The sequence below is a fragment of the Chlorocebus sabaeus genome, chromosome 9 (genome assembly GCF_047675955.1).
Source record: "Chlorocebus sabaeus isolate Y175 chromosome 9, mChlSab1.0.hap1, whole genome shotgun sequence".
NCBI lineage: Eukaryota > Metazoa > Chordata > Mammalia > Primates > Cercopithecidae > Chlorocebus > Chlorocebus sabaeus.
In genome coordinates this window covers 104,568,103-104,594,020 of record NC_132912.1, presented here as the reverse complement: position 1 = coordinate 104,594,020, position 25,918 = coordinate 104,568,103, and the positions used below count along the sequence as shown (strand labels likewise).

Sequence of the window (25,918 nt, the reverse complement as noted above, 5' to 3'; positions counted from 1 at the left end):
GTCGCTCCCCAAATCTGCTGGAAAACAAGGAATCTAGGACAGGACAGGTGACAGAAGAGAAGGGCAGAAAAGTTACTGCAGGGGAGGAACAAAAGAGCAAGGATATCTGAGAAACTGACATGGTTCACTAGTTTTCTTATCTTCCTAGTCGGTCTATTGGGGGCCATTAGATCAGTGAAGGAGGCACCCTGAGAGTGAATAGGTTCCAGAGACGGGGTCGTGGAGTGGGTGAGAGTTAGGGTCCTTCTGGAACTTGAGAGAAGACGAAATAGTAGTCCATTGGCTCACGATGAGCCTGCTAATATTAGAGGCTGGGTTGACTCTTCCTTTGCATCCCTATCCTGCTTTAAGCACGGTGGGGACTGTCTGGGACCACGAGAGACGCATACATGGGAGGAGGAACAACAGAGAAAATAGAGGCTGACATGGAGGCAAACGGAGCGGGGACTCAGAGATGATACCCCAGGCTCTGCCTCAGCCAGAACTGTGTTGACGAAGGGGGAAGGGAGAAGGGGTGCCTGAGAATTAGGGGCGGGGTTTCCTCTCAGTGTGGCTCTTCTGTCCCGCGCTCTTCTCCACCCTCCCCCCAACAAGCCCCGTGACTTTTGGTTTAGGGGCAGATTGCTGGGGAGCTAGTCTCCTTCCCCGCACTTTGCAGTTCACCCTTTCACCGGGTGCCTCCCCCGGGCTGCAAGGGTGGGGGCGGGGGCAGGGGGAGCCAATCCCGGCAGCGCCAAAGGGGGGAGGCGGCGGTGACAGCCGCGGGGAGGGGGCGGGAGGAGAGAGGCGGCTTGGCTCGGCTCCGCGCTCAGCTCCGCTCTGCCTCCGGCTCTGCGCTCACCTGCTGCCTAGTGTTCCCTCTCCTGCTCCAGGACCCCCGGGTAGACCTCAGACCCCGGGCCCTTTCTCAGACAGCCTCAACCCGAACTCCCCCAGCCCCGACAGTGCACTAGGCCGCCAGGGGGCGCCGTGTGAGCGCCCTATCCCGGCCACCCGGCGCCCCCTCCCACGGACCGGGCGGGAGCGGGGCGCCGGGGGCCATGCGGGGCCAGGGCCGCAAGGAGAGTTTGTCCGATTCCCGAGACCTGGACGGATCCTACGACCAGCTCACGGGTGAGTCAGTGACGTGGGGGTCGCGGGAGGGAGGGTGGCTTCCTCCACACCCTTCCGTCTCTCCGACCCCGACCTGGCCCGCACCCACACTCTGCCCCATTCCCAGGCACTCTTCTGGCAGGTCTGGGCGGCAGGACACTGGGGTTCAAAGCCTTGGGTCCCGCAGGGGTTGGGGAGGAACAGAGGAGGCAGGTGTGGAGAGGCAGCAGGTGTGGGCGTATGTGACACAGGGCTGGGAGGGTGTCTGGAGTGGGAGGTGTTACGTGCGTGAGTGCCTGTCATTCTGTGTGTGTGTGTGTGTGTGTGTGTGTGTGCGCGCGCGCGCCTCCCACAGCTGGTTGCCATGTGCCCTGGGCTTGGTGACAGCTAGGGTGAGTGTGATTGTATGTGGCAGTGCAACTGTATGGTCTCGTCAGATATTTGAGGTTGCATAGGACCCTGGTTGTACTGATGAAGTTGTTTTGACCATGTGTCTCTGTTATATGTGCAATGATGTGTTTTGAGTGTGTAATTCTGTATGAAGTGGTGTGTAACTACCAGAGTGTGTCAGGGCTCCACTTTAGGGTGGCTTGTCTCTTTGTAGACTTCATGACCATAAGCCCTCTGGGCAAGCATTTGTTAAAGTAGGTTGTGTTGTGTTTTGTCATTGTGAGATTAGTGTTTGGTGCTAGTTGTGTACTTTCATGTGGTGATGTCTGCAGCAGGGCTCTGTGAGTGTCCATGACGTGTCTCATCCTTGCTGCCTCTCCGGCTTCCTGGTACAGATAGGGGTCTTTAGTACACCCCACTGCTTCACCAAGTTTTCCGCAAATAGCCCAGGTGGACCCAAGGAGGGACTCTAAGTGTTCAGCTGCCCAGCCTGGTTTCCAAGAGACCTTATGGCTCTAGCACCTAGCCCCTGTAGGAAGGCTTTAGTTAGTGCTGGGTCAGCCCTCTCTTCCCACACCAAATCATGTACTCAGATTATTCTTACAACTGAATCCTTCAACCCCCAACAAACCTTTCAGAACTTCACTCAAACCCCAGGAAAACACATCCTCTTGCTTCTTCTCCAGAGCCAGAGCTAGAAGCTCTAGGCTTGGGAAGTTCCATGTGATGTCCTGTATGTCCCCCCAAACCACTTGGCTGCCTGGGCATCCTCTCTTTCCCACATGGGGAGGTATGTGAGACCAGGACATCTGTGCATGTGCATGTTCCTGGGTTTGGTAGGAAGAGCCATGTGTTTGTGTAGGTGACTGTGTCACCCTGCGTACATTTCCATGTGTGTGTTTGTGTCTCTCATTGTGCAGCCTGCTCTAGAAAGCCAGCAGAGTGGGAGGAGGGAGGCTGTCTCCCTGAGGCCAAAACAAAGCTGGGGAGGTGGAGGGAAGCCATGATCCTTGTCCTTCCTGAGGGGAGTGAGATTGAGACCTGGGAAGGGGGAGGGGACTAGGATGAGGTGCCTTGAACATGTGCCTCCCCCCACCCCCCGTCACTGTTCCTGGGAAGGCCCTAGTCAGGATCAGGGGAGCCACTCAGGCTGGCCCCAGATGAGAGAGCATGCCAGATGCCCCTCAGAGCTGGATGGAATCCAAAGGGCCCGCTGTCCAGCACTTCCATGAATTCTGTTTCCACCTCCATCTTAGAATTCTTGAGGGTAGTAAGGGCCTAGGGGCCTTCAATACCATCACATTAAGTCAGTGTTTGCTTCCAGCTTTAAGGGGTTCTCCCGCTTAATGAAACCATCCCTTCCGCACTTAGCTATTTGAATGAGACTGGGTGGCGGAAGCATTTGTATTTGGAGATGCCCTGCCTCAGGTCAGTCAGGAATAGAAGTGTACCAACTATGTGACTTTTGTTTTCTTGGCCTCACCTTTCTCATCTGTAAAAGAGAATGTTACTTCCTGGCTGCCTACCTGCCTCCCAAGGAAAATGGAAAGGTCAAATGTTGACAAGCGTCAAGAATCGTGGTACGGGTCTACAGCAGCCTAGCTCCACACAGGACTTGGAAAGTAGACATAGGACTACCAGGAGCTCTCATCTCTAAGGGCGGCTTATTTTATAGTGGGAAACAAATCAGGTTGGGACGCCAGTGTTAACGAAGACTCTGGGCGGGCGGGCGGGCGGGCGGGCGGCGCCAGGCGCTGAGTGTTGCGAGATGCCTAAGCTGAAGCACGAAGGGGAGTCGTTGTCCGCGGTGCTGAAGCGCGCGCCAGGCCTCGCTTTCCCTTGCCTGCAGGTGGGATTCCTGGGATCAGATTTAGGGTAGTCTCCAGCTCCCGTCATCCTGTCCCATCAGGCTTGCAGGGAGGCAGCTGGAAAGTTACACCTCAGGGCATCCTGGGTACCTCCGACCGTTTTGCTTCCCCACTCCCAACCCAAAGCTCAAAACGGAGCTGGGAGACTCTTTAGGAAAACAAAACAAAACACAGTCCGAGCCCCACCCGACCCCTGTCTAATCCCTCGGGTCTTCCCAGCCCAGTGGGGCCGCTGGGCAGTGCGGTTCCGAGGGGAAAGGCTACGTTTAGCGGCGGCCCTGTCTGAGTGGAAGAGAGAAAGGCCAAGAGAAGATGCGGAGAGGGTTGGAGCCTGACTGGCCAATCCTGAGCTCGGTCCCCGAACTGGGATCTCTCCTTGGAGTCCCTCCGGCCCTGAGTATTGTTCCCGGGGCGGGGGTGCCCCCGTGTGGCTGCGAGGAGCCATGCGCACGGAGCTGCTTCGCGATGGGGTGGTCGCCGTCAAGTGGATAAGATTTGCCCAGAGTTAGGAGGTCATTCCCACCACTTAAAAGTATGGTTTTCAAACAAACATGCGGGATCCCAGTCGAAGGAGCGGGACTATATCTCTCCCGTAGGCTTTCCCAGGAATTTGAAGGCGTTAGAGGGTCCTGGAAGGGTTTACTTGGAGTGTAACCTGATAGGGATGAGTCCAGAGTCCGGGAAAGGGGTGCAGTGGGACCGAAGTGAGGGGGTGGGAGTGGGGCTCTTCTCGAAGCATTCGGCTGTAGCCAGCGTATGGTGGTAGAGTCTGTAAACCTGCCGCACCGAGACAAACGCAAATAGAAACAGTTGTGAGAGCAAGGAATTTGGAGCCGGGAGACAGAAAACAGTGGGACACAACTCTGCCGCCTCTTCTTTGCCACCTCAATACACTGGCCTCCTCTCCTTCCTCCTGTCTTGTCTTCCATTGGTCCAGAAAGTGTGGAAGTGTGGGGAGTTGCCATGACAACTCTGTCCTCTTACTCCTTCGGCTCTTTATGCCAAAATGGTGGGGGCAGGGTGCAGGGTGCGGGGAGGAGTGCGACAGGCGGAGAAAGGGGGGCTGAAAGGAGGCAATAAAAGATACGGTTCATTCCCCATTCAGCTCTTTTCTCAAAACCCGTATGTACTTGCCTGGCCTCCCCGCCAGAACCCAGAAAAATGCTCCCTGAGAAGGCTGAGTCCGCGCCACCCCTCCCTGCCCCCCTAGTCCAGGAACTTTGGGGGCGGATGCTTCACATGATGGGGCCAGGGTGAGCTCCTCTCAGGCGGCCAGGAGCACATGGGAAGTCTCCAGGGTTTCGATCCTATGCCTGCCGGGCCGGCCCTCCCGCGCCGCCCACGCAGGGCCCACTTGGGTGAGGGCGGAGACCGGACCGCCCCGGGCCCTGGGGGCGGAGCTTGGACGCAGAGCTCTCCGCCACACCATGAACCGATGCCCTCGCAGGTGCCGGAGCCCGCTGGGGCAGGCAGCGCGATCTCTCTACCAGCTGGTGACTGGGTCGCTGTCTCCAGGTATGAGGAAGGGAAGGGAGGGGCAGGATCCTTCAAAAAGTGAGCGAAGTGGGGTAGGAGCTCCGCAGAGGTAGGGAGGGAAGGGCCCCTCACATAGATGGAGGGAGCAACATCCCTCCAAGAAAAGAGCTTCCCAGGCAAGATCCCGGACAGAAGTGGAGCAGGGGATGGTCCTCCTTACAGAGTAGGAGGAAGACAGCGCTCTTCAAAGCGCTGTCTTCAAAGGAGAGGGGCATCGAGGTCCCTCACAATGGTGGAGGGGGCAGGGCTTCTCACTGAAGGCAGTGGAGGGGGCCTCAAGTGAGGAGCAGGGCGCCTCCCAGGGATGAAAGGAGGAGGCTTGCGGCAGATCAGGGAAAAGGTTCAGCTATTTCCTGCATTTCTTGGCTGAAGGGGTCTTAAGATGAAGGGTCAGTGTCCAGAAGGAAAAAACCCTGAGATGGGCCTAGACCGACATGAACTCAGCTAGTGAGTTCATGCATGATGTGGGATGGGTAGACTTGTGTGGCTTAAGGATTGTGTGTCTCTGTTTTCTCTCTCTCTTGGAGTGTATATTAATGGGATTGTGCATTACTAAGTTGTGCATCACTGGGCTATGCATGGCTCAGTCTGTGTCTCCGTGGGGTTGTGATCACTGGGATTCTGTGACACTGAGACTGTGTGTACCTGGAGTTCTGTACTTTAGGATTGGGTTGAGGGTTCCTGAGTCTCTAAGTTAGTTGTGTAGCCTTTGTGAGGTTGTACCTTGGTGTGAGATTTGTGGAGTGTATGAGGTGTGGATTGTGTGTATCCCATGGCACTGCTGAGGTGTGTTTCCTTATGACTGCTTGGGCAGGGCCCACAGAACCCAACATCCCCTCTGCACCTGGCCTCAAACAGACCAAAACAACCTGGTCCTGTGGCATTCTGAGATCTGTCATTTTCTGGCTCTCTCCATGGGTATCCACTTGAGCCCCTGGAGTATAGGTAGGGCCTGTGGCTTCTCCTTGCCATCTATCCCCCAAAAGGAGGGTAGATGGATGGTCCTGAGCCAGAACCATACCTGGAAATCTTCTGGGGAGCATATAACCTCCAAGCCCCCTGCTTGGGCCTGTCTCCAGTGACAGATGGCTGGAGCCAGGCAGGGCCAGCTCTCAGTCATTGTAGGCATGACTTCCAGGACCTAAAATAGCCCCAATGTCTAGGGAGGTCATTAATCACCCAATGCAACTGGGGGCTGCAGTGTCTTTGGCCTAGCTGGGAATGGTGTGGGTCTGGGGGACTGAGAGAAGGGCTTTGAGGTCCTCACTGGCCGGGTTAACAGTGGCAGTGGGGGTGGGACAAAGGTAGACTGTGGAAGGTGGGACAGTTGCATAGAGTGGGTTCCCCCACAAGGCGGTGTTACTCACATTTGAACTGGGGGAGATAAATAACTAAATGATACGAATATCTCTGTGGTAAGACATGAGGGATATGGGGAAGGCCCACCTCATGCCTCGAGATAGTTTTCCCTTGAGTTCCCACTCTGCCAAATTGCTTCCATTGAGATTTTACTTTGAGTGAAGAGCTAAATTCGTGGCACAGGGATGCTTGGGGAGGACGGATCTGGCAAGTTTCTCACAGAACCCGAAGACTTGAGAATTCTCTGAGTGGGGAGAAGAGAGAGCCTGGAAAACAACTCGCTCTTTCACTCCTGACAGACTCGGCCACAGGATGCCTGGCTGATCTAGGACCATGAGTCCTGGCGGGGTTGGGTCAAGGTCTCTGAGAGTTGAGAGTGGGAATTAGGAAAAGGAGGGGCCAGGGCCAGGGCAACTGACTGCAAGTTATCAGCAGCAGGGAGCAAGGAGGTGCTGTTGTGGGGCCCCTTTCCATTCAAATAGTCTGGCTTGGCATTCAAGATTTCATGGAATCTGACCCTTTTTAATTTTATTACCCATAACTCCCTTACCTAAACTAAGCTGTAGGCCCTAGGATTCCTTGACACCCCACACATACTAGAGAGACTGCCTGAGGGAGCTGACAAATCACTGACTCTGGTTAAACTCACTATTATTATTATTATTATTATTATTATTGACAGAGTTTTGCTCTGTCAGTCAGACTGGAGTGAAGTGGCGTGATCTTGGCTCACTGCATCCTCCGCCTCCCGGGTTCAAGCAATTCTCCTGCCTCAGCCTCCCGAGTAGCTGGGATTACAGGCAAGCGCCACCACGCTTGGCTAATTTTTATATTTTTAGTAGAGACGGGGTTTCACCATGTTTGTCAGGCTGGTCTTGAACTCCTGACTTTGTGATCCGCCTCGGCCTCCCAAAGTGTTGGGATTATAGGCGTGAGCCAGTGCGCCCAGCCAAACTCATTCTTTATTAGCATGTCAGCTGTTATCTTGGGAAAAAGATCACTCTTTTTTCCCAAGATAAGCAGGGAGCTTATAATGGCGGGGAGCTTCAATTCCTTCATCTGCAAGATAGGTATACTACCACTCACTCTGACCATGTCAGCTGTAAAAACAGGAATAATAGATCCTACCTCTCAGGTTTATTATGAGGACTAAGTGAGATACTACATGTAAAGTATTGAGGACACGAAATAAATATTGGATAAATATTATCTCTGTTTATTTGTTTGAGATGGGGTCTCACTTTGTCATCTAGGCTGAAGTACAGTGGCATGATCATGGCTCACTGTAGCCTTGAACTCCCACCTCAGCCTCCCAAGTAGCTGGGACTGTAGGTATGCGCCACCATGTCAGGCTGATTTTTTTTTTTTTTTTTTGAGAAAGAGTCTCGCTCTGTTGCCCAGGCTGGAGTGCAGTGGCGTGATCTCGGCTCACTGCAACCTCCGCCTCCCAGGTTCAAGCAATTCTCCAGACTCAGCCTCCCCACCACGCCCGGCTAATTTTTGTATTTTTGGTAGAGATGGGGTTTCACCATTTTGGCCAGGCTGGTCTCGAACTCCTGACCTCGTGATCCACCTGCCTCGACCTCCCAGAGTGCTAGGATTACAGGCATGAGCCACCTCACCCAGCCCAAGCTAATTTTTTATAGAAGTGGAGTTTCGCCATGTTGCCCAGGCTGGTCTGGGACTCATGATCCAACCTCCTCAGCCTCCCAAGTGCTAGGATTACAGGCGTGAGCCACCCACCATGCCTGACCTCCCAGTTAAGAAGCTTTTGCTATAACTAATTTCATAACCTGCCTATAACAGCTCCTATCACCTATAGGCATCCTACAAATATTTTTTGAATGAGTAGATTCCTTAGAGTTCTCTCAGTGGGGCTGTCTCTCCCTACCCAGTGAGAGCATATTTGGTTCACCTTCATTGCACAAGCACTAGCTCAGAGCCTGGCACTCACTTTGTGTAAGTCCAGGTTTTTTTTGTTTGTGTGTTTTTCTTTTAACATCTTTGCTCTCCCAGGAGGTTGGAATGTATTTGAGGAAACAAGACTGACACAGAGAAATCTGGGTTCAAATCTCTGCTTCATATCCTGTTAGTTTGGTGACCTCAAGCAAGGCCCTTTACCTCTCTGTACCTCATTTACCTCACTAGTAAAATGGGTACAATACTATTCACTGTCCATCTCATGGGGTTGTTATGAGAAGCCATCGAGATAATAGTCTTTGTGGAAATGCTTTATGAACTATTAAGAGCTATAGAAATGTAAGGGGGAGTGTTATGCTGTTAATAATAATGGTGGCAGACACTTATTCACTTATTCAGTAGTTACTGTGTGCTAAGTATTACTCTTTTTTCTTTTTTTTTTTTCCTGAGGTGGAGTCTTGCTCTGTCACACATGCTGGAGTGCAGTGGCATGATCTCAGCTTACTGTAACCCCTGCTTCCCGAGCTCAAGCGATTATCCTGCCTCAGCCTCTCGAGTAGCTGGGATTACAAGCATGTGTGCCACCATCTCTGGCTAAGTTTTGTATTTATAGTAGAGACAAAGTTTCACCATGTTGGCCAGGATGTTCTTGAACTCCTGACCTCAAGTGATCCTCCTGCCTCGGCCTCCCAAAGTGCTGGGATTTCAGACGTGAGCCACTGTGCCTGGCCTGTGCTAGGTGTTATTCTAACAACTGTCCATATATTATTTTATTTTCACCTCCTCAGCAACCATATGGGTTGGGAAACAGGCATACAGAGGTTGAGAGCCCATCCAGTTATTGCAAGTTGCAAAGCTGGGATTTGAAACCAGGGAGTCTGGCACCCTAGTCCACCCTATCACTTACTATGCTACAACAACACCTTTTACTGTTCCCACTGATAACATTACAGAATTCCCTGCTGAATTTTGAGGACTGCAACGACAGGTTACTGGTAGACCACTGAAGGCTGGACGCTCTGAAGGGAAGGGAATTTAAGCTGCCTCTAACAGATAGGTAAGAGGAAAAGCAGAAGGGAGGGCAGCTCTGACAGAGATGGTAAGAGCAAAAACACAGAAATAGGACAGAGTTTGGTGTGTTTGAGCTACAGTGAGGAAGCCAAACTGGCTGAAACAAAAGTACCCTGATGAGGGTAGAGGGAAGAATGTTAAATGCCAGGGGTGGAAGTTGGACAGTCATAGGGAGGTATTTGCTGGTTTCATCTGTAAATCAGTAACCTCTAAGATGTGACAAATGGCAAGCAGTCCCTGAATAGACTTTTTCCTAGGGGAAAGGAGTGGAATAGGCCAAGCCTATTTGAAGCGGTGGCACACGCCTGGAATTCCAGCACTTTGGGAGGCCGACGGGGGCAGATCACTTCAGGCTAGGAGTTCGAGATCAGCCTGGCCAGCATGACAAAACCCTACTTAAAAATATAAAAATCAGGTGGGCGTGGTGGTGCACTCCTGTAATCCCAGCTACTCGGGGGCTGAGGCACGAGAATCACTAGCGCCACCGCACTTTAGTCTGGGTGACAGAGCAAGACCCTGTCTCAAAAAAAGAAAGAAAAAAAAAAAAAAAAAGCCTATGTGAAGCGTCATCTTCCCACCCCTTCCCTGGATGGGGCAGGTCAGGCAGAAGGAAGGGGTATGGTACCGTGTGAGGTTGGACGCCTGCCCCCCGGTGGTGGCTGTATAGAACTGCAGATCAGGCAACCTCGACTGGGGCCTTAGGGACTTGTCCCCACCCCACAAATTGGGTTGAGACACAGTCATCCCAGAGCTGGACAAGAGGGACGGCTCTTTCTGGGGCCAGTCCCCCTAAATTGGGGCTCTCGGCTGGGACAGCTTTCCAAGAAGGGAGCCAGTGTAGTGTGGTGGTTTAGAGTGAAGGCTGAGTCAGACTGGGTTAAAATTGAAGCTCTGATCTTGAAGATTTGCTTATCTTCTCTTTGACTTAGTTTCACCACCTGTAATATGAGGATAATAGTACAGGCTTCATAGGTTTATTGTGAAATTCAGTGTTACATCGCCTGTAAGCACATAGCGCTTTATCTATTACATAGTCAATGCTTAGTCACTGTTAGCCAGCAGCGGTAGTAATGGTGTTACTAACCCAGAGGCCCTAGTCTTGTGACTCATTGGCTCTGTAGGCCTATCCCCACCCCCTTTTTTTTTTTTTTTTTTTTTTTTTGAGACGGAGTCTCGCTCTGTCGCCCAGGCTGGAGTGCAGTGGCCGGATCTCAGCTCACAGCAAGCTCCGCCTCCCGGGTTTACGCCATTCTCTTGCCTAGTTTTTTGTATTTTTTAGTAGAGACGGGGTTTCACCGTGTTAGCCAGGATGGTCTCGATCTCCTGACCTCGTGATCCACCCGTCTCGGCCTCCCAAAGTGCTGGGATTACAGGCTTGAGCCACCGCGCCCGGCCTATCCCCACCCCTTTATACACACACACACACACCCCACCAAGAAGAGGCAAGGAAGAGGAGGGAGGGACCCCGGGGATGCTGGCTGGGAGGGGTGGCTCCCTTAGAGGGTTCAGATTTCCCTCCTACAGCAGCTGGGCTTCTCCATCAGCTCAATAACAGTTCCTAAGGAGCAGGCAGGGCTTGCTCCTGGATGAAGTCCCAGCCAGAAGGAGCCAGCACAGTCCCCCCTCCTCTCCCAAGAAGATTGGGTCTCTTGACCCCAAAGGCAGCTGCAATAAGTCCCCTCCCCAGAGAGTCCTGATGGGGTTAAGTGGCCTTTTTCTGCCTAGGCTACTGTATCTTATCCCCCCATCCCTTGGGCCTCAGTTTCACTGTCTGTGGCCTGTGGGAAGAGAGTGCTTCCCTCCTCACAGTCTCTATGGCAACCAAATCGATATTGCTGGTATCCTCCTAGCAGGAGAGGTGACTGCCTTCTCCTCCATTATTCTCATACAATTCCATGCCAATACAATGACACAATGGTAGACCCACCCTCCAAATTATACGACACATCCACCTAACAAACTTCAGACCCACATCCTACAACCCTACTAAAACACAGGAACCTCATTCCCCATGCACGCTCACAAATACTTCAACACACTCCCACACATGCAGACCATAGACACCCAGCTCACATACCTCACATACCCATATACGCAAGAGTCAAAATGCATAACTGTATGCCAAACACACCTCTGTGACAGGTGCACAGTCATGTGTAAGCACACACATAAGAGGAGACATACACACTCCCATACTGACAAACATAGGAATATACACACAGGAAAACACCTAGCCACCATAACATATTCTGACTTACTTATACATGTGCAGATGGTGGTTTCTCACATACATACACACTGCCCTTCCCTGCCTTCTCCCTAAGCTCAGCTCCTCCCTCTGCCCCCTCCCTTTGGCACAGAGTAGCCACAGGATGTCTAGGGGAAGCACTCCTCAGGGACAGAGGCGGGTCACTGCCCCCTCCCTCCTCTGGCCCATATCTTATCCTGTCCTGGTCCATATTGTTTGCACCAAAGGTTCCTGAAGAGGTGCCATTTCAAAGGCTGAGGTGGCCCTGCAAAGAGGAAGAGGCGGCGGCTGTGGTTGGGAGGCTTGTGGGGCAGAGGCGGGGTGATGGGGGAGAGGGAGGAGATCCTAGGAGGAAGAGGGGGAGGGAGGCTGCAGGCAGTCCTACTCAGGCTGGGGAGCCTGAGGGGGAGGTGGTGTGAGGCGGCAAACCAGCGTGTCTGAACCTGGGCCCTGTAGGGGCCATGCCCTAGGCCCACCATGAACCTGGAAGGGCTGGAGATGGTCGCTGTGCTCGTGGTCCTCGCTCTGTTTGTCAAGGTCCTGGAGCAGTTTGGCCTCTTTGAGCCTGTCTCCTTGGAAGGTAATCTAGGTGTCCTGGCATGAATGAGCTGCTGGCTGGTGGGGCAGCTGCCCCACAGCACTGGGGAGGGTGTTTGTCTGTCTTCATGACTGGGGGCAGGGATGAGCAGGTGAGTGATGAGACAGGGATCTGGGAAGTGAGTAGGGGTGCTTGGGGGATATGACATCTGGGAGAGGTGAAGAGGAGGCCTCGAGGAGTAGATATGGAGGGAGGAGGGAATCTGGGGGACAAGGTGTCAGGAGGTGATGAGGGGTGCAGTGTGGGAGGACTGGGGTGTGGAGATGAGGAGGTGAGGGGATTCTGGGGGATACCAGGAGGGGTCTGGAGATAGGGAAGGAGTGTCTGGAGTAGAGGAGGGAGGTTCTAGGGATCCTGAGATAACACCAGATTTCTGGGGGGTCCTTTTTGGAATCAGGGACCCACCATGGTGCCTGTGCATCTTCTGCACACCTCCATCCATGCAGTGTAGCTTATGGGGTGTGTGGGCTCAGTGTGTGAGAGACACAGGGTGTGACTTTGTGTTCCTGTATGTGAAAGAGTACAAAGTGTGTAACTGTGAGCCTGTGTATGGAACAGGGATGTGACTGTATGTGTGAGAGTGACAGGGCATGTGGCTTTGTGAGAAGGTGGATGTGGCCAGGCCTGAGTGGCACAGTGTGTGGCTGAGCCTGTTTGGGTATCAGGTGGTGCATGTGGCTGTTTCCAGAGTTTCCTGAGGATATACCAGCTCCATACCCAAGGCTTAGGAGGAGGTGGGTTCTGGAGGGAAGAGTGTGAACATTGTGAAGGAGACATTTATAGCCCAGCTCTGATTGGGTTTGAGGAGTGGATCAGATCAGGGACCCTACTTCCCAAGCCCCCTTGCCTCTCCAGGCTCCTATCAGGATCCAAGTGCAGAATGGTCTCCAGGGCCTAGACACTGGGAGTGGAAAATCAACTCCCCTCCCCACCCCACCTGAAAGTCAGTAAGGAGAGTAATATTGAGGTGGAGAGGAGAGCACTTCTGCCTCCCCCTTGGGAGTTTTGACCTCCCCCTCCTCTTCACAGCTAGAACTGTGTAACTCCATAGCATGGCTGTTCCCCAGTGCCACCAGGGACAGGAAGACAGACTAGAACCATGACGGAGGACTGCAGGGTAGATACCTGGAAGAACTGGAAAAATATGAAGGAAGCTGGGAACAAGAGAAGGTGCATGAATTGCCTGCTCTAGGGTTCAGTAAGAGTAGAAAACTCTTAGCTCACCCTCCATCCTCTGCTGCATTTATTAGGGTGGAGTGGGGAACAGGGAGCTGGACCTAGATGAACTGGGACAGCTGGGCTGAGCTTGTTCTCATTCAATCTGGAAAAGGTGAAATTGATTGAGTTCTAACTTGCCATTCATTTTAGATGGGAAAGGGGAAAGAGGGGGCATCTGGGAATCCCAGGCGCTTTGGGCTGAAGGCAGCCATTCTTTTCTCACCTTTAGAGGAGACAGAGGCTTGGAAACAGGGGGCTGGGGTGGGGGGCAGGAGAGCCACCCCGAGTTGGGCGACTACACCATTGGAGGCTCCAGGCGCATTCCGGCTTCGGGAAACCAGAGTTCAGGCTAATGGAGCCCTGGGCCGGAGGCCAGGCCTCCATCGATCCCCCTGCCTGGCCCACCACCTCCCTCCCACCTCTCCATGGCTTCTGGGGTGGGAGGGAGGTAAGGATGTGTTGAAGTAGAGGAGGTGGTTACTCACCCAGTTACCTCCTGGTAAGGGGGCCTGGTCTGAAGGGTGAAGCCTGGATTGGGAGGGTGGGGTATATGGAGAGGGAGTAACCTTTAAAGGAAGTTGGACCCCTCCAGGAATGGACTGAGGCCAACTTTAGCCACTGTGTCAGATCCAGTGGGCTCTGACCTAGGAATCTGGATGCACACAGACACACAGACACACACACACACACACACACACACACACAGAGTAACACTGAGGGTCCTCTGGGGGTGCAATTAGAGCTGTAGAAAATGTGCAGAAATAAGGGGAGAAGAAGGGAAGGGGAGCCATGATCAGTGGGCCCTGGATAGCCCCACAATAGACCAGAATACTCCCCTCCAAGATCTCTTATTGCCTCAAAGTTTACTATTATTTCACCCTCAAAGAGCAAGCATACTGGAAAAGACTGTGAAGGGGCCGCAGTTTAGGGTAGATGAGTTAGCTGATGAGGAACCCTGCCCTTTGGCAGAAAGATTCTGGGCGCCTTGGAATGAGGAGGGGTTATAGGAAAGAAAAGTGGGTGTACCCAGGAAAAATAGATATCTGGATGCCATGGGGACCCAGGTCACAGTGTGATATGGGTAAGTGTCATGACAACCTTGATAGGTATAATGTTATAAGGTCACAATGTCATAGTGTTCTTTGTAGACTCACGTGTCATGATGTCCCAGAGGCATTGTGTGTTCTTGTGTGGTTTGATCATGCTGTGTGTGAGATGGCCTGTATGGGTCTCCATGTGTGTGCACCCTGTTTTACTTAGGTCACATTTGTATTTGTTTCTTAAGGAGTAGCAGTTCATTGTGTGTGTGTGTGTGTGTGTGTGTGTGTGTGTGTGTGTTGGAGCATACATATTAGACCATCAGGTGTGAGTTACTGGATATCAAGCTATCACTGGCACCCATGACTGTGATGTATTGCTCTACATGTCACTATACACGCCTGTCACTATAGGTATGTGTATGAGAGAAGTGTTCTTACCCAGGCAATCCTTGAGTTGGACATCATCCTGAGAGGTCCAGCCATGGCACTTGAGCCAAGGGTACTAAGTCAGCAAAGACACTGAGGCCACTGCCACCTCATCCTTGCTGCCTTGCTGTCATCCGCCACGTCCCATTAAACAAAGTGCCGAAGCCTCACCTCTATGGACCCACTGGGCTCCCCTAACCCAATTCCAACCACCCTTGCCATTCTTTTCCTCCCCCTTAATTCCTCCCCCAGCCCCATCCCCAGATGGGGTTGATTTGGTGGGGAGGGGACAGGGAACAGAGGGACAATGGGAGTTAATGCACCTTCCCGGGGTCTTCTCTCTTCCCAGGCCACCCTCCAGGGCCCACTAAAAAAGCGCTGAAGCAGCGATTCCTCAAGCTGCTGCCTTGCTGCGGGCCCCAAGCCCTGCCCTCAGTCAGTGAAAGCAAGTGCCTCTCATGTGCTTCCGGGGGCGGGGCCTGATGTGTGCGTGCGTGTGTGTGCGTGCGTGCGTGCCCCAGGCCTACGCGTGTGTGTGCACGTGTGCCCCAGGCCTGCGTGTGTGCGCGTGCTCCAGGCCTGCATGTGTGTATGTGGGGGGGAGGGCGTGCCCCAGGTCTGCGTGTGTGGGGATGGTGCATGCCACAGGCCTGCGTGTGTGTGCGCGCGTGCTCCAGGCCTGTGTGTGTGTGTGCGCGTGTGTGAGCGTGCTCCAGGCCTGTGTGTGTGTGGGGGTGTGCCCCAGCCCTGCGTGTGTGTGGAGGGCATGCCCCAGGCCCGTGCGTGTGTTGGCGGGGAGACGTGCCCCAGGCCTGCGTGTGGAGGAGGGGGGTGCCCCAGGCCTGCGTGTGTGTGTTGGGGGGCGCATGACCAGCGTGGTGGGGGTGGGGGGGTGGGTGCTGGCTGGGCTGCAGCATAAGGGGGCGTGGCTGCCGTGCTGATATGCGACTGAAGCTAGCGTGTGTGGGCGTGGTCAGTTGGGGGCGGGGCCCGAGCGTGTGTGGGTGTCACTGCTCCCGCAAAGCTGTGGGACCCGACAGTGTGGGTGTGACCAGTGTGACCAGGCTGAGGCCTGAGCCTGTGTAGCTGTGGCGAGACCAGGCGACCGTGAGGGTCCGTATGTGGCTTAGCTGGATTAGTGTCTTCAACTCCGTGCGGCCGCCCCCTTCCCCACTGTATTTTGGAACTCTGATGTGTGTTGCCTATGCCCCGACAGGATGGTGACAGGTGTAGAGGATGGTGCCTGCCCTCCTTCAGACACCAGGGTATTTGGGTTTTCTATCCCAGCCTGGTCCCCTGCTGAGTGATCTCGAGTTGAGTGACCTCGCTTTGTCTCTAGGTCTCCGTTTCCTTAGTTGGGCCTTGCCTACCTCATAAGATCATACTGCATTTTGCAAACCATAAAGGCCCGCCTTGTAGTTATTTGAGCGTGCTGTTGTGTTGGACATAGATGGGTCCCACACGTGGGTCGGAAAAGGACAGGCGTGAGTCCCGCAAGCTTGTGTGCATGGGTCCGTTTCATGTGTGTCTGTGCTGGTTGGGTGTGCCTTCGCGCGGGCTGGGGTGTGAGGTTTGCTCTGAGTGTGAGGGGCCAGGTGTGTGTCTGCAGTTGGCCGGGTCTTCCGCTTTCTCGGTGACAGTTCGCTCCCTTCAGCATTAGCCGCCCCAGCCTCCCTCCGCCCCCACAGACCCCGCCTGCTGGACCCAGGTGACTTACGCTCCTGGTGGGGGCGGGGCAGGGCGGGGCAGGGCGGCTTTGCCATCTTGGGGTGGGGGGCTCTTGCCTGGGGGCTGGATATTGGGGCCGGGGCGGGACTGAGTTGGGGTCGGGGGTGGGGTCTGGATGTAGGTTGGCTGAGCTGGGCGGGGCATGGCTTAGGCATGGCTGGGATAGATGGGGCTGGGCTGGGCGAGGGGAGGGGGTTGGGCGGGGCAAGGCCGGGGCTGGGCGGATCTGAGTTGGTCCTCGAAGGCCCGGAGCTCCTACCCTTAGATGCCCCCTCTTGAACGCGCTTTTCCCACTCCTCCCTTTCTGAAACGAAGATGCAGCTGGGGGCCTTCCCCTCCAAACAGGGATCCAGGGCCCAGGGGCGAGCACTGAGTCGGATCCCCGGCTCTGGGGCCAGGCCAGGCCTTGAACTGCTGATAGACCTCGAAGATAGCCAGCATCTTTTCTCCTTGCCTCAGTGTTCTCGGCTCGGGGCCTAGGGAACTGGCAGCCTGGTCTCTAGCATCGGATGGGACCGGGGGCGGGGAGGGGGTGAATGGGTCAGTGATTTGAAGATGGGTCGCGGAGGCCGGGCCTGAGGCGCAGCTGTCCTCACCGCTCCGCAGACAGCGTGGAGGATGAATTTGAATTGTCCACCGTGTGTCACCGGCCTGAGGGTCTAGAGCAGCTGCAGGAGCAAACCAAATTCACGCGCAAGGAGTTGCAGGTCCTGTACCGGGGCTTCAAGAACGTGAGTGCAAGGCGAGGCCAAACTCAGGGTGGGAACAGGAGGACCCAAGCCGGTCCACAGCTTCCCAGAAAGCATGGCTTGGATGCTTGAGGTGCTGGGTGGAAGGGAGGCAAGGCCCTGAGATTGAACTTCTAGCTGGTGGTTCTGGGGCGGGGCCGGAACGGAAGCGGCGCCTGTAGACTGTCAGTTTCGTTCCATGTTTTTTATTTGTGCACTGGGAAAGAAGTCTTGCCTCCCATCACATGAGCCACGTGGTGAGTCCTCTGGAGGCTTGAAGATTATCCCCCTCCCTGGGAGTCTTGGGCCATGGAGGGTGGGGGTGGTGAATAGAAGGGGATTTTGTCTCTGCCCTCAGCCTGGTGCCCTCTCTCCTTCCAGGAATGTCCCAGCGGAATTGTCAATGAGGAGAACTTCAAGCAAATTTACTCCCAGTTCTTTCCTCAAGGAGGTGAGGGGACAAGGCGCAAAGGGCAGCAGCTGTCCTTCTCTAGGCTGAGGGAGGGAGGGATTCTGGAGGGGCTGGGAATGCCAAGGTGATGGGGGGTATGGGGAGCTCCATAGAGGGAGGAAGTCCTCTCCTGTGTGGAAGCCAACTTCTCCACACTCACCCTGCAGACTCCAGCACCTATGCCACTTTTCTCTTCAATGCCTTTGACACCAACCATGATGGCTCGGTCAGTTTTGAGGTGAGCTGGGCGAGGTGGGCCAGGGAAGCCTGTTTCCTGGACTTCAGGGCCAGGATCTCCAGGCCAAACCCAGGGAAGGGGTTGGGTGAAGAGTACCTGAAGACACAGCTCCCTCCTGCCTCCTTCCCAGGACTTTGTGGCTGGTTTGTCTGTGATTCTTCGGGGAACTGTAGATGACAGGCTTAATTGGGCCTTCAACTTGTATGACCTCAACAAGGACGGCTGCATCACCAAGGAGGTGCAGGGCAACTGAAGGGCTGGGGGGCTGTGGCACTAATGGGGGTGGTGTGCAGAGGGTGATGGGAGGGAAATATGACCCATATATGCCCACAAGCAAGGGATCAAGGGAGGCTGGAGGCTCTGAGGAAGCATCCTCTTCTCTCTTGGCCTAACAGGAAATGCTTGACATCATGAAGTCCATCTATGACATGATGGGCAAGTACACATACCCTGCACTCCGGGAGGAGGCCCCAAGGGAACATGTGGAGAACTTCTTCCAGGTACTTGGGACTGGGTAGGCTGGAGGGCCCTGGAGTGAAGAGAAGGAGGCCAAGAACCAGCAGGGAACTCACCTGACTTCTGTCTGCCTCTCTTGCCATCCCTCCTGTTCTCCCTGCCTGACCACCTTCTTGCAGAAGATGGACAGAAACAAGGATGGCGTGGTGACCATTGAGGAATTCATTGAGTCTTGTCAAAAGGTACAGCTCCCTGCCCTCTACATTACCCTGACCTGGACTCAGGCCTGATTTAGTAATGTAGGGAAAAACTTCTTTGGGCAGAATACCACCTCCCCACCTCACCCCCACATTTCAATCCTATTCCTTTGTGGGAGGCTTACCCCTTCCCTACCTCAGGTCTCTCTGGGCATCTCCTTCCTCTGTGCCTTTGAATGTCCCCATCTGTGACTCAGTGTCCCTCTCCCTGTCTCTGATAAGCTCCTTCTCTTTCTGTCTCTTCAATCTGCGTCGCTCACACCATGGCCACAGGATGAGAACATCATGAGGTCCATGCAGCTCTTTGACAATGTCATCTAGCCCCCAGGAGAGGGGGTCAGTGTTTCCTGGGGGGACCATGCTCTAACCCTAGTCCAGGTGGACCTCACCCTTCTCTTCCCAGGTCTATCCTTGTCCTAGGCTTCCCTGGGGGCTGGAGGGATCCAAGAGCTTGGGGATTCAGTAGTCCAGATCTCTGGAGCTGAAGGGGCCAGAGAGTGGGCAGAGTGCATCTTGGGGGGTGTTCCCAACTCCCACCAGCTCTCACCCGCTTCCTGCCTGACACCCAGTGTTGAGAGTGCCCCTCCTGTAGGAACTGAGTGGTTCCCCACCTCCTACCCCCACTCTAGAAACACACTAGACAGATGTCTCCTGCTATGGTGCTTCCCCCATCCCTGACTTCATAAACATTTCCCCTAAAACTCCCTTCTCAGAGAGAATGCTCCATTCTTGGCACTGGCTGGCTTCTCAGACCAGCCTTTGAGAGCCCTGTGGGAGGGGGACAAGAATGTATAGGGAGAAATCTTGGGCCTGAGTCAATGGATAGGTCCTAGGAGGTGGCTGGGGTTGAGAATAGAAAGGCCTGGACACAATGTGATTGCTCAGGCATACCAGGTTATAGCTCCAAGTTCCACAGGTCTGCTACCACAGGCCATCAAAATATAAGTTTCCAGGCTTTGCAGAAGACCTTGTCTCCTTGGAAATGCCCCAGAAACTTTCCATACCCTCCTCGATATCCATGGAGAGCCTGGGGCTAGATATCTGGCATATCCCTGGCATTGCTTCCTCTCCTTCCTTCCTGCATGTGTTGGTGGTGGTTGTGGCAGGGGAATGTGGATAGCAGATGTCCTGGCTGATGCCTGCCAAAGTTTCATCCCACCCTCCCTGCTCATCGTCCCTGTTTTGAGGGCTATGACTTGAGTTTTTTTTTCCCATGTTCTCTATAGACTTGGGACCTTCCTGAACTTGGGGCCTATCACTCCCCACAGTGGATGCCTTAGAAGGGAGAGGGAAGGAGGGAGGCAGGCATAGCATCTGAACCCAGTGTGGGGGCATTCACTAGGATCTTCAATCAACCCGGGCTCTCCCCAACCCCCCAGATAACCTTCTCAGTTCCCTAGAGTCTCCTCTTGCTCTACTCAATCTACCCAGAGATGCCCCTTAGCACACTCAGAGGGCAGGGACCATAGGACCCAGGTTCCAACCCCATTGTCAGCACCCCAGCCATGCTGCCATCCCTTAGCACACCTGCTCGTCCCATTCAGCTTACCCTCCCAGTCGGCCAGAATCTGAGGGGAGGGCCCCCAGAAAGCCCCCTTCCCCATCAGAAGACTGTTGACTGCTTTGCATTTTGGGCTCTTCTATATATTTTGTAAAATAAGAACTATACCAGATCTAATAAAACACAATGGCTATGCACAGCCTGCCGTCTCTGCCTTTTGTCCCTCCCACCTACAAATACTACACAACCCCTAACTCATGCACCTGCAGCCTTTTAGATCCCCAAGAAAGTGGCTTTCTTTTCCATAGTTGGCCATACCTTGGCATGAGACTGAGACATAGGCTCTGGAATGGTTGGAAACCCACCGAACCTCAGGCCCCCACATGAATCTCCCTCCCACACAGCCTGAGAGGAGACAAGGAAGGAAGGACAGGACACTGATGTCCCAAAGACTGTGCCAAGCAAGCTGTTTTTTAGCTGACATTCTTATAAGTTGAATCACAGATTTCTAATTTACAGACTTTTTAGTTAATCTCAAAGTGCTTTCTTTTGAGGGGGCTCCCTTTACTTTTTTTCTTCTTCTTCTTTTTTTTTTTTTTTTTTTTTTTTTGAGATGGAGTCTCTCTCTTTCGCCCAGGCTAGAGTGCAGTGGCCAGATCTCGGCTTTACTGCAGCCTCCGCTTCCTGGGTTCAAGCCGTTCTCCTGCGTCAGCTTCCCGAACAGCTGGGATTACAGGCGTGCGCTGCTATGCCCGGCTTATTTTTGTATTTTTAGTAGAGACAGAGTTTTCACCATGATGGCCAGGCTGGTCTCGAACTCCTGACCTCATGTGATCTGCCTGCCTGTGCATCCCAAAGTGCTGGTTCCAGGCGTGAGCCACCGTGCACAGCCCCTCCCTTTAGTTTCTAATGAAAGTTCCTTTGTGTCAATATTCCAACCTTGCCTCCAGTATAGATAAATATTTTTTTGTGTCCATACCCCAGCCAGGAATGATGGGGGAATGAGATGGAGTGGACCCAGTGCAGGTCACCATGAGGCAGATGGCACAAAGGATGACACGGACTTTGTGTGTTCCCACTCTTTCTTTCTTCTGTGTTCTGCTCCTGCAGAGGGACCCACCAATGGTAGGTTCCTCTCCTCCTTTCTCTGGGTCACCATTATGTGGTGACTAAGTTTCACCATCCATAGCGGAGTATCAGGCCTTCTCCTCCCTCATGACAAAGTCAACGGGAGGGATATGTTGTCCAAGAAGCAAAAACTCACTTTTAGCGTCCATTGTTTTATCATCTGTGTTCCCTGCTTATATCATCAAAGAACCATCTGCTCCTTGGGTCCTTGGGTTTCTTTGAGTCGTTAGCATAAAGATCTGATAAAAGCTGTGGGCCCATTATCCAGAAGAAAGAAAAAAAAATGCAAGAATTCCCATGCATTTTTGTATCCCTTTAGCTCATCTAAGGGGTCCTAAGTTAAGAACCTGTGATCTAGAGCGAGTGCAGCGGCTCATGCCTGTAATCCCAGCACTTTGGAAGGCTGAGGTGGGTGGATCACTTGAGGTCAGGAGTTCAAGACCAGTCTGGCCAACATAGTGAAACCCAGTCTCTACTAAAAATACAAAATTAGCTGGGCATGGTGGCACATGCTTGTAATCTCAGTTGCTTGGGAGGCTGAGGCCAGAGAATTGCCTGAAGTGGAAAGCGGAGGTTGCAGTGAGCCAAGATGGCACCACTGCACTCCAGCCTGGGCAATAAAGTGAGACTCTGTCTCAAAAAAAAAAAAAAAAGGAACATGTGATCTAGTCTAACTCTCCATTTTATAGAAGCAGCAGGCTCAGAGAAGGGAGACTTGCTCAAAGTCACTCAGTGAGTTTGTAGCAGGACTGAGACTAGACTCAATCCCTCAAGTCTGTCAGCAGTGGCCTTTGGGCACAGAAAAGAGTCGTATGTGGGCTGGGTGTGGTGGCTCACGCCTGCAATCCCAGCACTTTGCGAGGCTGAGGCGGGCGGATCGCAAGGTCAGGAGATCCAGACCATCCTGGCTAACACGGTGAAACCCTGTCTCTACTAAAAATACAAAAAATTAGCCAGGTGTGGTGGCGGGCGCCTGTAGTCCCAGCTACTTGGGAGGTTGAGGCAGGAGAATGGTGTGAACCCGGGAGGCAGAGCCGGCAGTGAGCTGAGATTGATCGCGCCACTGCGCTCCAGCCTGGGCGACAGAGCGAGACTCTGTCTCAAAAAAAAAAAAAAAAAAAAAAAAAGAGTTGTATGTGAAGGGTTGGATGCTGTGCATGTTATGCATAATCCAAGCAAAGGATTGTGCAGGCTGTGACAGGCTCTCATGATGCCCTCTGCTTTTCCTTTATGGCACTTCTCAGTTTGTAACCATATACTTACTTGGGTAATTATTTACTTGTCTTCTCCTATACACTGTAAGTTCCTGAGGGCTCCCTGAGTGCCTGGACTAGGGTTTTTTTCTTCACCATCTTATTCTTGAGGCCTGGCACATAATAGGCCTTCAGTAAATAATAGTGGATGAAAGGACATGGTGAATGTGTGTATATAATTACATAGGTATGGAGACACTTGTTTTTCTTTTGTTTGAGACTGGGTCTCACAATCTCAGCTCACTGCAACCTCCACCTCCCAGGTTCAGGTGATCCTCCCACCCCAGGCTCCCAAGTAGCTGGGACCACAGGTGTGCACCACCATGCCTGGCTAATTTTTTGCATTTTTGGTAGAGACAGAGTTTCACCACATTGCTCAGGCTGGTCTCGAACTTCTGAGCTCGAGCAATTTGCCCACCTCCGCCTCCCAAAGTGCTGAGATTACAGATGTGAGCCACCATGCCTGGCCCAGTTTCCATTTTCGAAGGTAGATTCAAGTTTAGTGGAATTGAAGCAGAGAACTGCTAGTAAGCTAAGAAGTGCCCCAGAGCCCAAGCCTACAGATGAGATCCAGAAAAAAACAGTAGGTTGGCATTCAGATTGTTGCCCAGGCTGGAGTGCAGGAGAGTGATCTCTGCTCACTGCAACCTCCGCCTTCCAGGTTCAAGCGATTCCCCTGCCTCAGCCTCCGAGTAGCTGGGATTATAAGCACATGCCGCCATGCCCGGCTAACTTTTATATTTTTAGTAGAGATGGGGTTTCGCCATATTGGTCAGGCTGGTCTCAAACTCCTGATCTCAGGCGATCCACCCACCTCAGCCTCCCAAAGTGCTGGCATTACAGGTGTGAGCCACCACGCCAGCTTCAGGTTATTTCATCTTGGCCATTGGTTGGGTTCTGAATGTTGTCAGCTGCTCCATCTCAAAATACTCTCCTTTCTTGCCTTCCAGTATTTCCTACTCTCCTGGTTTTCCTCTGGCCCTTCTGGCTACTCTTTCTCAGCCCTCCCTTATAGACTCATCCTTCTCAACTTGAGTTTTAAATCTTAGGCCCCACAGCTCAGACCTAAGCCTCTTTTCCAAACCACCCCTAATCCCATGGCTTTAAACACCATCGATATGCAGAGGCTCCTAAGTTTATATCTCCAGAACTCTCTCTTCTGAAATCCAAAACCTATCTATCCAATTGCCTTTTTTTTTTTTTTTTCCTGTCATCCAGGCTGGAGTACAGTGGTGCAATCATAGCTCACTGCAGCCTCAAACTCCTGGGCTCCAGTGATCCTCCCACCTCAGCCTCCAGAGTAACTAGGACTACAAGTGTGTGCCACCCACACCCCACTAATGTTTTAATTTTTTGTAGAGATGGGGTCTTACTATGTTGCCCAGGTTGCTCTTTAACTCCTGGGCTCAAGTGATCCTCCTCTAGTCTCAGCTTCCCAAAGTGCTGAGATTACAGAAATGAGCCACTGTGCCTAGTCCAATTGCCTATTTGATATATTAATGTGGATCTGTAATGGTTAAACTTAACATGTTCAAAATGGAGCTTAGATTCATGCCTTTCCAGTCTTTCCCATCTCAGTAAATGATACCAACATTCATCTAGTTGCTCAGGTCAAAATTTAGAAGTCTTCATTTCTTCCTCTCCTTCATTCTCCCTCCACCCCCATTTAATCAATCACCAATTCCACCACCAAAGGTACACCACCTCTCTCTGTCTCTGATGCTGTTTCCTAGCCCAAGCTACTATCACTACTCACCTAAATTACTCCTTCCTATTTGTCCGTCTGAAGTAGCTCCTTGATGCAGTTGGTAGGTTTCTTCCCTTCATAGCCCTTACCACAAACTGTGAGTTCCTATGTGTGTACTGAATTTGTTATTGTCTGGTTCTCCAAACAGAATATAAAATCTGTGAGGGCAGGGTCCTCTCTCATTCATTCCACAAATATTCATCATAGGTCTACTAAGCACTGTTTACTGTTGTAGGTGTTGGGGGTGGGTGGGGAGAGGTGTGGTATGGTGAGAAAGTGTATAGCAGTTATGTGGCAAGAACCACTCTTCAAATTTGAGGGACACAGAAATGGGGCCAACCTTCCCTATGAGATTGGACTGTGGAAAGTAGGAGAAATTGTGGCTACTGACTTGCTGGCGGTCGCCATGGGATGAGATGTAAGGCAAAGAGGAAAATGTCATGAGACTAAGGACATCAGCCAGAATGACAGCCCCCAAATCTCCTGTCAACCTATAAGGAAGAAGCTGAGGCAAAATGACTACAAGTAGAGAGTTTATTATAAGCTTGAGGATTGCAACTCAGGAGCATAGATTCAAGTTGCCCTAAATAGACACTCTGATTAGTAGCAGTTACAAGTGGATTTTTATAGGAAAAGAAGAGGCAGTTCCTGAGTTATTTACCAAGAATTTACATTAAAATAACATAAGCTATTGACTGACTATATATTGTTAAACTATAGGGTATGTGTTAGAGTGTCCAGTACAACATTATTAGGTTAATTTATAGCTACTTGTGTGGCAACAGCAAGCAGTGTCAAGAGATGATTACCTAGCTCAAAGGAGGGAGGCGTAGGATGTGATCCTGTCATTTTATTCTTTTTTTTTTTTTTTTTTTTGAGACCAAGACTCACTCTCTTGCCCTGGCTGGAGGGCAGTGGCACAATCTTGACTCACTGCAACCTCTGCCTCCCAGGTTCAAGTGATTTTCCTGCCTCAGCCTCCCAAATCGTTGGGATTACAGGCATGCACCACCACGTCCAGCTATTGTTTGTAGTTTTAGTAGAGATGAGGTTTCAACATGATGGCCAGGCTATTCTCCTGACTTTCTGCCTGCCTTGGCCTCCCAAAGTGCTGGAATTACAGGCGTGAACCACTGAGCCTGGCTGATTCTGTCATGGTAATGCCTTGCTGGGCCTATTTATTTTTAATTTTTAAAGATTTATTTATAGGGCGGGCGCAGTGTCTCAAGCCTGTAATCCCAGCACTTTGGGAGGCCAAGATGGATGGATCACGAGGTCAGGAGATAGAGACCATCCTGGCTAACGTGGTGAAACCCCATCTCTACTAAAAAAAAAATACAAAAAACGAGCCAGCCGAGGTCGCAGGCACGTGTAGTCCCAGCTACTCGAGAGGCTGAGGCAGGAGAATGGTGTAAACTTGGGAGGCGGAGCTTGCAGTGAGCTGAGATCCAGCCACTGCACTCCAGCCTGGGCAACAGAGCAAGACTCCGTCTCAAAAAAAAAAAAAATTATTTATTTTTAAATTTTTTTATTTTTTTTTTAAGAGGCAGGGTCTTGTTCTGTGGCTCAGGCTGGAGTGCAATGGTGAGATCCTAGCACTACAAGTGCACATCACTATGCCTGGCTTTTTTTTTTCTTTTTGAGATGGAGTTTAGCTTTCGTTGC

The 25,918-nt window shown here is 52.4% G+C and overlaps 1 protein-coding gene across 5 annotated transcripts; it reads left to right on the top strand.

Annotated features, from left to right (window-relative positions):
• Positions 1-788: 788 nt before the first annotated feature.
• On the top strand, positions 789-20,380 carry KCNIP2 (potassium voltage-gated channel interacting protein 2). Of its 5 annotated transcripts, none has more exons than XM_007963931.3 (10): positions 789-1,113; positions 15,116-15,211; positions 16,421-16,474; positions 17,101-17,225; positions 17,604-17,673; positions 17,841-17,911; positions 18,042-18,149; positions 18,307-18,411; positions 18,547-18,609; positions 18,898-20,380. In XM_007963931.3, exons 1-10 carry the CDS (start codon positions 1,041-1,043, stop codon positions 18,943-18,945), a joined length of 813 nt encoding a protein of 270 aa, XP_007962122.1. In that variant the 5' UTR covers positions 789-1,040; the 3' UTR covers positions 18,946-20,380. The 5 variants fall into 5 exon arrangements, with proteins under 5 accessions (XP_007962122.1, XP_007962128.1, XP_007962127.1 ...); XM_007963937.3 differs by having other exon boundaries at positions 16,376-16,474; XM_007963936.3 differs by lacking the exons at positions 15,116-15,211; positions 16,421-16,474 and having other exon boundaries at positions 790-1,113.
• The last annotated feature ends 5,538 nt before the right edge of the window (positions 20,381-25,918 follow it).